The sequence below is a fragment of the Dermacentor andersoni genome, chromosome 7, assembly GCF_023375885.2.
Source record: "Dermacentor andersoni chromosome 7, qqDerAnde1_hic_scaffold, whole genome shotgun sequence".
Lineage (NCBI taxonomy): Eukaryota > Metazoa > Arthropoda > Arachnida > Ixodida > Ixodidae > Dermacentor > Dermacentor andersoni.
The window spans coordinates 73,537,929-73,548,461 of NC_092820.1; the positions used below are offsets into that span (position 1 = coordinate 73,537,929).

At 44.3% G+C, this 10,533-nt stretch overlaps 1 protein-coding gene across 1 annotated transcript in view; it reads left to right on the plus strand.

Annotated features, from left to right (window-relative positions):
- LOC129380093 (protein-cysteine N-palmitoyltransferase HHAT-like protein) overlaps window positions 1–3,092 on the plus strand; it is a 43,865-nt gene extending 40,773 nt beyond the window's left edge. The window contains exon 13 of the mRNA XM_055072800.1: window positions 1,541–3,092. Within this exon, the coding sequence (XP_054928775.1) occupies window positions 1,541–1,709 (169 nt within the window). The 3' untranslated portion in view covers window positions 1,710–3,092. The remainder of the gene's footprint in view (window positions 1–1,540) is intronic.
- The last annotated feature ends 7,441 nt before the right edge of the window (window positions 3,093–10,533 follow it).

Below are 10,533 nucleotides of genomic sequence, written 5' to 3' on the forward strand. Positions count from 1 at the left end.
TTTTTACGTACCCTTATCCCACATTCCCGAATGTAGTTAGTTACTTGAGCATGAAGCTGTACCACTGTAATAACTCTGCAAGAGGGCACATGACGCATGCAATACTGTATTTTATTTGAAACTTATCTTATTCTTTACACCTCCTGCTCAAATGCAGAAGCATGTTCACATGTCATCATGGTATGCGACGCAGATGGAGCGATGACTTGTGGCTTAATTCGCTTCCGGGCTCAAATTGAGTTGCACACTTACCTGGTTGTGGACTCTCTGTTGTGTATCCTGAATGGCGAGGCCTTTCGCGGAGGCCTCTAGGGGCACCGCGCGAGTAACCATCAGCGCTTTAAGCGCGTTCGTGAAGTGCTGCCACCCACCGAGAAGGACGAGCGTAAAGCTCAGTCTGCGCATGAACATGTTGTATTGGCGATGGGGAAGAAGTTGATTTCGTTTTCTTGAACGTTTACATCTTGTCTCGTTTGCGTTCGTTCTCCCCTGAGAGAGAGAGCGGGAAAGAGAAAAGGAAGGTAGGTAGGTTAACATAGGTTGAACCTCTCATGGTTGGCTACCCTACTCTGAAGGGGAAGCAGGAATAAGAAAAGGCAAAGGAAAGGGATCAGAAGTGGTGCGCGCGTGCGAGACGCAACGGCGTTCATCGTGTAATAAAGGTGGTCGCCCAGTCGGGTCGTCTTTAAACATGTGCAGCAGTACTCTGGTGGCAACCTGCGCGGACGGCAACGGTCGAGCCCATGTGGTCTCAATACAGTTGGCTTAAAACAGAGCGTAAAGTTAGTACTTAATCATCGAAACAAGGGCTAGCAGATCTGAATGTGTCCTATCCATGGTCTCCTCGAATCAAAGATATACGCGCGGTATACCCTGTCCATCAGTGCCAACGCGAAAACAGCCGGCGTTTGTAACAGCGTTGTCCCTTGACCTGTAACTACGTCCAGTAGCTGTGATAGCGCAATACTAAGAGATGATGTTGTGCCGTTTGTGGCTCGGAGCCGCCATTGACCAACTCCTACGCGTTCCTATACATTGGAATAACCGCGGGCCCCACGTGTGACATGCACAGCTGCGACCGCACCTGCGCACACCTTCTATGTGTCTGCCCGCGCTGCCAAGAGGCAAGCAATCTCCAAACTTCCTGATAGACTCGATGGTCGTCCACTCCCAGAGCAGAAAGTTCTAGGCTGGTGCTGCCAAAGTAATTCCGCACGTAAAGCATTTATCTACGCTACTGAAGTTACCGAGGTTTACATGCCTACGTAATAGGCTTCTAAGAACGCTGCCTGGTACTACTGGATTGTGTACGCGGTTGACTTCGTACTCTTCTCTCTTTTCCTTTCTGTGCTCTTGCCACATTTTTCGCGTGCAGGGTAGCCGACCATCACTACCTCTAGTTAACCTCCGCTGCCTTTCTACACACATTTTCTGTCTCACTTGATTTCTTCCTAGCTTTCTTTTTTTTTTTCCTCCCTCTCGTTTGCACTGTTCAAACTGTCGTTGTTCTAACATGGTTGCACTCCTTCTCTACTTCCAGGCTTTCCTTTCCCTTTAGTCCCCATCTTGGTGGGCCTCTACAGCGCCTGCAATGTTGCCTTGGACGTGGCCGAGTGGGAAGCCATAGCCAAGAAGAAACAACTTTCCTCGTGAACTACTTAACCGCGCGGCGCTGCAAAACTGTCTCGAACTGCAGCGATCGTCTTTGAATAAAACAGTGCGAAAGACGAGTCGAGCGAGCGGCCCATGTCCCACCCTTCGCGCTCTTTTTCTCAAAGGTGTTACGTTACCAGGTGGTGGTAACAACTTTATCAATATTCTACTCGTGTAAGGTCGGGCAGGCCCGAGTCCTAGGATTGCCCCTCACGAGGAGTGACCGTTACATTAATTAGTTCGCATACAAACCTTGATAATGATTATGATAATGACCTTGATGTGTTTGGCGCATACCCATTCACGGTGGTTGGCCAAGAGTCGGGCAGACTTTACATAAGTGTTCAGGTAATAAATTTATAAATCTATAATTTCGACGCAAAAATTAAAGCGAGGAAAGTTCAAAGCGATTCAGTAGACAGTCCTCAAAGAAAAAAAGTATATGTAATATAAATGAGGCAATAAAGGAGGAATGAAATTAATAATACGGTCAACAATGAAATCGGTTTCATTCAATAATGGACTTTTCTAAGGCGATGCATACATTCCTGTGTGAGCGCCCAAGCACAGACGCGCCAAAAGACAGCAGCCCTGGAGTGTTCAATGGCAGGCCGAGCTGTCGCACTGTAATTTCCAGTGTCATTTTTCTAAGGGAGGAGAAACGCCGTCATTCCATTAGGTAGTGTTCAATCGTTTCAAATGAATTGCGAAAGTGGCACAAAGGGGAAATTGCCAGACCAGATCGGGGCATGTATAAATTTAGGGGTGGTACTCGACAACGCAGTCTCGTTCATGTCACTTCCGTCTGTCTGGTTTTGCAAAATTTTCTGCTCCAAGGGAATTGTAAGTGGTGTAGTTCCGAGGATGATGTTAGAGTTGATTTTGATGCTAAAAGGATGTGTCTTCTAAACCTGACAGACGTGAAAGTCGTTGGAAGAAGGGTAAGCACAGGGCCGCTGATAGAAGCCTTGGCCAAGCTGTCTGCCGCTTTATCCATAAACATGCCTTTGCGCCCAGGTACCCATATTAATAGTAAACTCCGCAAACGACTTGGAGCCAGTGAGTACAAAGTGTTTAATACATGCGACTCGCCGGAAGCAGTAAGTGAGGTGCACAGCGATAAAGAGTCTGCGATTATTACCGCGGTTCCCCTGGAAGCCTGTAGCATGCGCAAAGCTAGGACAACAGCTAGGAATTCCGCTAGGAATATTGGAGTGAAGTCGGGAAGCCGAATAGAAAATGACCAATTCAATGATGATGAAAAAATTCCAACTCCTGCCTTTTCCTTATCCTGCAAAGCATCTGTTGCTATAATTACGTTTGTGTGGAGCTGACTCAAGTGATCCTGGAAAGCCGTTAAGAATATGCGAGGGAAGCTGCTTTGCATTGTTTGGGTATATGTCATCATAAGTAATAAACAATGAATTTGAGATACTGTTTACCGTGATTGTATCATTTATATGTACATCTAACGGACTCAATAGCTATTGTGTTATAATCACTTGTGGCGTGTGAAACTGAGGCCATGTGAATCCAAAAAATTGGGCTCGTTGATTGATAGAGATTGACTGGGACCTCCTCAGGGGGGATTCATAGAGCCTTATGGATGTTCGAACGGTGAGTATTTTAAATCTCATTTCAAGGGAAGGTATTCGTGATTCCTTGTAGAGCACAGTGTTTGCTACAAACTTCGGTAGCCCCAGACATAAACGAAGCGCTTCCCGTCCCAGCAAAACTACTGGACGTCGGTTGTAAGCAGAGGCGCCGGAGAATAGCACACAGCCGAACTCTAGTATAGATCAAATATACATGCGGTAAATCATCATGAGTGTGTATCTGCGCATGAGCCATCGATTATTGGTTATCCTTCATAATAAATCCTTATAGTGCATCAGTCGCTCTTTTTTTTTTTTTCAGACTGGGGCTGGGCATCGACCCGAAGTGTTAACCCAATTAGTCGAAAACGTTTGAATAATTATTCGAAACATCGGATTTGTATATTCACGTACGCGAACTTTAAAAAAAGAACTTATCAACAAAACTGGCTATTTACACAACGTAGTTTGCAAAAGAAAAAAAGAAAGAATCAGTACTATTTGAATTCACAGCTGCACGCCAGCGGCACTTTGCGTGAGTGGACATATCAAGCATACCAAGTTCACTCAGACGCAATGCAAGGTTCAGCTGCGGAAGCAAAAGAGCTTGTTGACAGTTTCTAGTATAGGAAGCACTTCCTTCCAGTATTAATAGCCAATCCAGCTGCACTGAAGAGGCCCCAAGCATGGGCGCCAGATTTTACCTCATGTGACTTGATGTACAACATACACATGTGGCTTGGGACCCCCATGTGCCCTCTTGGATCAGGTTTGGTTAAGTTAAGCTCAATCTTGCTCTCTCTTACTTGCTGTTGAACAGTTGCGACACAGCCGGGGTCACCTCGCTAACGTTTGCCTGGTTTTTTCTCATAAAGTCAAAGATTTGATCGCGAGATAAAGGAGTTATATAATCGCGATTAACGCATATCCATCGATTAATCTAAAGGTTAATCAATCGACCGCCCAGCTCTATCTTAAAACGGTGGCATCATGCGCGTGTTCCGGGTTTTTTGTACGTCTCGGACGAGAAATAAAATCGTTCTCGCCTCATTTCGGTCGACGCTCTCATCTAACATTGGAAGTGAAGAAATCGTGTTTCGCCTGAGAGTTGAGACAGCTATAGCTAGACAGACTGTACTAGTCTATACTAGTATAGTAGTATAGTAGTAGTCTATAGTATAGTAGCTAGTCTAGCTAGACTATACTAGCTAGACTATAGGCTATAGTGCTGCGTGCGAGCTATATGAGAAACGGCGCGGGAAAAGCTGAACGTTGAAATTTGAGAGCAGGTTTTCGCGAATGTCAAGAGAAGGCGTATAGCTTGGGACCAACTATAAGTTCCCTATTCAAACGAGTGGGAAACGGAGGACAGGTACTGAACCGATTCAATGCAAATGCGTTGCATTTAAGGGAGAAAGCCTTATTCTACCGAACATATAGGAAGTAATTTTTTTTTTATTTATGGCCTCAAAGCTTTTACCAGAATTGCAGCAAACCAGTAACATTAAAAAAAAACTGAAGCAGGAAGTTTACAAATACGTTGAGCATAAGACGCGCATGTCGCATGCAGTCCTGTAAACTGTTTACATTAGAACATATAAAGCGGAAGAATTGTATTTATATAACTTGTACAATGATTTCACAAGTCCTATATTCGCAGTTTTGTGGCGCACTTCTTTATTTCAGAGCGGCGTATATAATTAAATTAATAAATTTGTCTGCTTTTGATGTCTTCATTAACAAGTTCAGATTACAGAAGTACTACATAATTTTTAATGATAAGGTTAGTTATAAAACTAACGCTTCAGTTTTTATTTCTTTGTTTTTTTTTCAACATGTTTTGTGATAGCATTAACGGTCTTAAAGATAATCAAACATCTGCTGCTACAGTTGGCAGTCTTTTACGGCGAAGCTGTCTATGGCTAGGATCCCGGGATTTCCTCATGGCGTAACGGCGACAGAAAACAATATGTGGCCGATTCCGGCGGCAGTGCAGGGCAGAGCAATGGCCCCCGTAAGGCAGAGGCTATACAAGCAGTGACTCATCAACGGCTCATACCCCCTTAGGCAAGCAAAAAATGCAATCCCTCATAACCCCGCAAGGCATAAGCTACAAGCACACAGCAAAGTGAAGTGAACAGTGCATACATTCTTTGGAATCACGCATACAACATACGAAACAGCTTACATTTCAATAAAGAGCAAGCTCAAGAAAAGCATCTGAACCACGCAATTGGCGATAAGGCGCTCCTCATAACAATGCGAAGCAGGTAGCGCTCCCAGCATACGTTTACCCGGGCAGCTATTCTCGACACACATGGCGGCAGCACGGCCGCCATTATCCGCCATGTTGATTCGATGATTGGCTGTGGAGAGCTCACGTGCCTTGAAATTTGTGTAGGGCAACGGAAGTTTGGCAAAATTTAAATTTGCGTTTTCATCAGGACGACGAAGCGTGACGTGTAGTTGAAAATTTTATCAACTAATACATTTTTTTTTCCTTGGCAGCTATGCTACGACATTAGCGCTTCAAAAAGAAAGTGAACGGTAGCGTACAGAAGCCGGTGCAACGCATCTGCAATTTCGCGAATATGTGGTGGCGATCCAACATAGCCGCCATGACAGCTTGCTGATTGGCTGAAGGAATATGCTGTGGGGAGCGTCACAGGAAGCGCCGTTTCGTAAGCGTCAATTTGACGTTGCGTAACGTAGCGCTGGGCCGCCATTGCAGAGATTTTCCGCCATAATTTGGGGTGCGACGATCCGCGCGAATTATGCGGATGAGCAGCCATACGCAATGGCGACCGGGAGGAATACGTATCTCCACATTTTCCCCGTCGTTTGGCACCATGAAAATATTTTATTCATAACGCGTGCTCATAGTATTTGCATCGCTCTCGGGTGATGTTGGCATTTGTGTTTTGGAACATCATTTTTTTAAAAGAACGCGTTTGTATGAAATAATGTAGGTTGAACATAGCAAACCTTCTGCAACGTTGTCCCATTTTCACTGCTGCGCTTGTATTGTAATGAAGATTAATGGCTTTTCGCACAATCAAAAGTTATGACAACGGCGTCTTTTTGATTTATTAAAGGGATGTATGTAAAGCGGCGCCTTGGAGTTTCCTCCCGCGGTGCGAGTAACCAGCGAACTGAACAAAAAATGGCAGCGCCGGCGCTTGCATCCGACAAGCGGATACCTCTGGCGCGCGCAACGCTATCGGTGATATTCGGCCGTTTCTCAGCCAGCCGAGTCGGGCTGAGTCCCTTGCGTTTAGCGAGATAGCGATAGCGTGGCCTAGAACGTGGGCTCATCACCACATGGTAGGTCACGTGTGTTGCCTCAAGGTAAAAACAAGCGCGTTGGCGCCAACGTACGATGACTCATTCCCTATGCCGGGTGCACGCATCATAGTTAACGACGGCTTGTACGCAGCAGACGGCGGAAGCGAGAAGCATTTTCGACGGCGTAATCGTAAGCTTTGAGATAGCTGCTTTATTTTTCACTCAGGAGGAAAACTGTTTTGCTTTACGAAGAACGTTCGGTTCGGTGCCTTCATTTCAGTTTCTTAGGCAAAACGTCAAGTTTGCCTCACGCTAGGAAAGCAAAACGGGGCCATCGGCACCATTTTGAATGCGTCGCGCCTCCGTCACGCCTCGAAGAAAATGGCGGAATGTCCAGAATAGCGCCCCAGGTAAAGATTACTGTTGAGCAAGCTGCCTCGGCGACGGCAGCTTGCGAAGTGGATGGAGTGACGCCCATAGCCTTTCGTATATAATGTAACCAGCCTAGGAATTGATTTCAATGCTGTTGCAGCACCGCTATGTGCGGCGGCGCGCTGTCGAAATTACCATTACACTAAAATAGCGTTACTACCATTACTCTAATAAAGCATAGCATACCCTCCTCAGCAGTTGTAGTGGTGGTTTTCAACAGCTTCGCTGGACAGCCACTGTCGCAGGGCCAGGCTGGCGGGTAAATTTTTAAGTCAAAGAAACGTCATAAAATTCAGCGAAGTGTGGGTCGGGCAAAATGATTTCTTCGCCCCCTGTATTAATGAGTACACATAGGAGATACATGAGTTAAAGCTTTACGTTTAGTATGGACGCGAATATACATAGGCCATAACTGCACGTTTCATCGTTTAATCATTTACTCCTTCCTTCATTCTTACCATAAATAACACAATTGACGAAAGCCTACGTTAATCTATGCCCATCTAAAAACACATGCAAATGTGTTCCCATCTTCCCAATATGAACCGAAGTGTATGTTGTAAGGCGGTCGCGTGGCAGAGGTATGCATGTTTATATATATATATATATATATATATATATATATATATATATATATATATATATATATATATATATATATATATATATATATATGTGTGTGTGTGTGTGTGTGTGTGTGTGTGTGTGTGTGTGTGTGTGTGTGTGTGAAGGAGGAGAAGGGAAACAGAACAGAGGGGTTCGATTTTTGTTAATCTTGACTATATAAAGACAGCAGGCAAAGAAGCCAAGGAAAGCATAGGGATAATTAGTCGTGATTGAAATTAGAATGTAGAAAATAATGAAGAGAAACAGTATGAAGGCTAACTTGCCGCCGGTGCGTGGGAGCCGAACCCACAGCCTTCGCATTACGCGTGCGAATAACTGCCACTTGTGCTACAGCGACGGCCATCAATCCGTTTACTAACCTGGGTATTTATTGTGTACTAGGTCTAGCCCTGAGAGTGTTAGCCAGCGCCACTTAGAGTCATGGCGGGTGAATGTGGAACAGCCTTCTTGCGCGATAACGTCACGTGACACATTAACTTAGAAGGGCAGGCACGCGGACATGGACACGTCGTTAATAAACCTTCTTAAGAGGAAGCTTTAGCTCGGGCCCAACTCCGACGCGGCCTATTCAAATACATGTAAAAACGCAAAAACGTTTTTCTGAGATAACCCCTGGACCGATTTTGATGAAATTTGTTGCATTTGAGAGAGTAAAATAAATTCTAGTGACTGTTGGAAGCAGAATTTTGATTTAGGGCTTGAATTTTGTTAGAGAGATTTTCAAAAATTCAGAAGTTTGGAAAAAATAGAAGAATGAAGTTTACAAACTAATAGCTCTGCATCAAGAACAGATATTGCGGTTCTGTAAACGGCATCCATTAGATCTATAAAAGCGGACAAATATTATATGTCATTTTACATCTTACGTGAATTTGTTACATTGTTTACAAGGGTTCTGCAAAAGTTGTAATTACATATTAATACATTTCTTGAGGTTCATGTGTAACATATCAATTTTGTCCGCTTTAAATGTGCTATCAGATACAATTCACGGAAATGCGATATCATTTTTTCTTGTTGAGTTACAGAGTTGTAAACTTGATGGTTTCGTTTTCTGAAAATTTGCAATTTTTGTCAATTTTTTATAAAATATTGACGACCTAACTGAAAAATTCGAAACCAACAGTCACTAGAGTTTAAGTTTTTCTTTTAAATGCAGCAAACCCAGTCAAATTTAGTGCAGTGGTTGCCGAGAAAAACGAATTCTCCTTTTACATGTATTTAGATAGGAGCAGTCGAGCTAAAGCTTCCTCTTAAGCTACCTAATTACATTGAGGCTGCCCGATTCGAGACCCTCGCATATATTGACACGTGTACTTATCTTTATCGGGCGACACATTTCACCGCCTAACAAATGTTATCGCACAGCGGAGGACGCGCTTGCATGTGTGGGAAGTTTCTGGAATGTTATCGATGGTTCCATCCACTGTCTGTGACCGAAACTTGTGTAATCTGATTGCATGTGTGCGCGACGCGAATAATGTAGAACTTTGTGGAAAACGCGCGGGCCCCAGCGATTAGTGTAGAACATTCGACGATTTATGTATAAAAGCCGACGCGCTTGACCCGTTGATCAGATTTTCGACGATTATCGACGAATGTTCTAGACTAATCGCTGGGGCCCGCGCGCCTTCCACAAAGTTCTACATTATTCGCGTCGCGCACACATGCAATCAGATTACACAAGTTTCGGTCACAGACAGTGGATGGAACCATCGATAACATTCCAGAAACTTCCCACACATGCAAGCGCGTCCTGCGCTGTGCGATAACATTTGTTAGGCGATGAAATGTGTCGCCCGATAAAGATAAGTACACGTGTCAATATGAATGAACGAGGAGAAGGGAGTCAGAGGGGCTCGATTCTTTGTTAATCGCGACTATATGAAGCCAACCGCCAATGAAGCCAAGGAAAGCGTCGGGGTAATTAGCTGTGGTTGAAATTGAGATGAAGAAAATAATGTTTTGGCCCCCACCTGCGACACGTTATCTTTTCGCCCATTTTCTTATCCCCTTTTCTCCAAACCGCTGTGGTTGCTTAGTGGCTATGGTGTCGGGCTGCTAAAAAGCACGAGGTCGCGGCATCGAATCGTGGCCACGGCGGCCGCATTTCGATGGGGGTGAAATGCGAAAAGACCCGTGTACTTAGATTTAGGTGCACGTTAAGGAACTCCCGATGGTCCAAATTTCTGGAGTCCCTCGCTACAACGTGCCTCATAATCAGATCGTGGTTTTGGCACGTAAAACCCAATAATTTGTTTTCTTTATTATTCTATTACTTCATTATAAAAGAAAGACTCTTGAAGGTGGTGGGCAGTATATTAGCAAAAACTTAAATAAACAGAAAGAGGTGCAGGTCTTGCGACCTTATCCGCAGCAGAGTAAGTGTCCTAAGCAAGGGCAGGGAACGTTCATAAATTTTGACGATCAATAAAAAAAAAGAAAGAAAAAAATGTGGTTCCCGTGGCGTTGCACCATCTCAGGGATTGGCCCGCGTTGCGAACCATGTTATAACTCTCGCCAGGACATATATTATGCACGGCAGCCCAAGTATCTGGATACATCCACCAAGTCATCCCTTTTGATTACGTTGTCCTCACTCCTGGGGCCGGGCCATTTTGCTCGGTCAGACATATGTTTGCGGAAAGTGAACACAAAGATCAAGAAAGCTCCGCTATAAAATCTAGGCATCTTAATTATGCACCAAATTTCAAACAAGTACACGCGATACCGAAGACGGCAACGAGACGCTCCAGGCAGGTTTAAATTACGCGCCTCCATATACGTTGAATTGAATTTTCAAAACCGGACTATTTACCTTCTGTTATATAACACATTTTAAATCATTTGCCGTATTACTGCTTTTTATTAACATGTGCGATTGCATTCTTGAAATATTATTTTTCTAACAGTGACACCATATGGTGACACCAGGTGATCA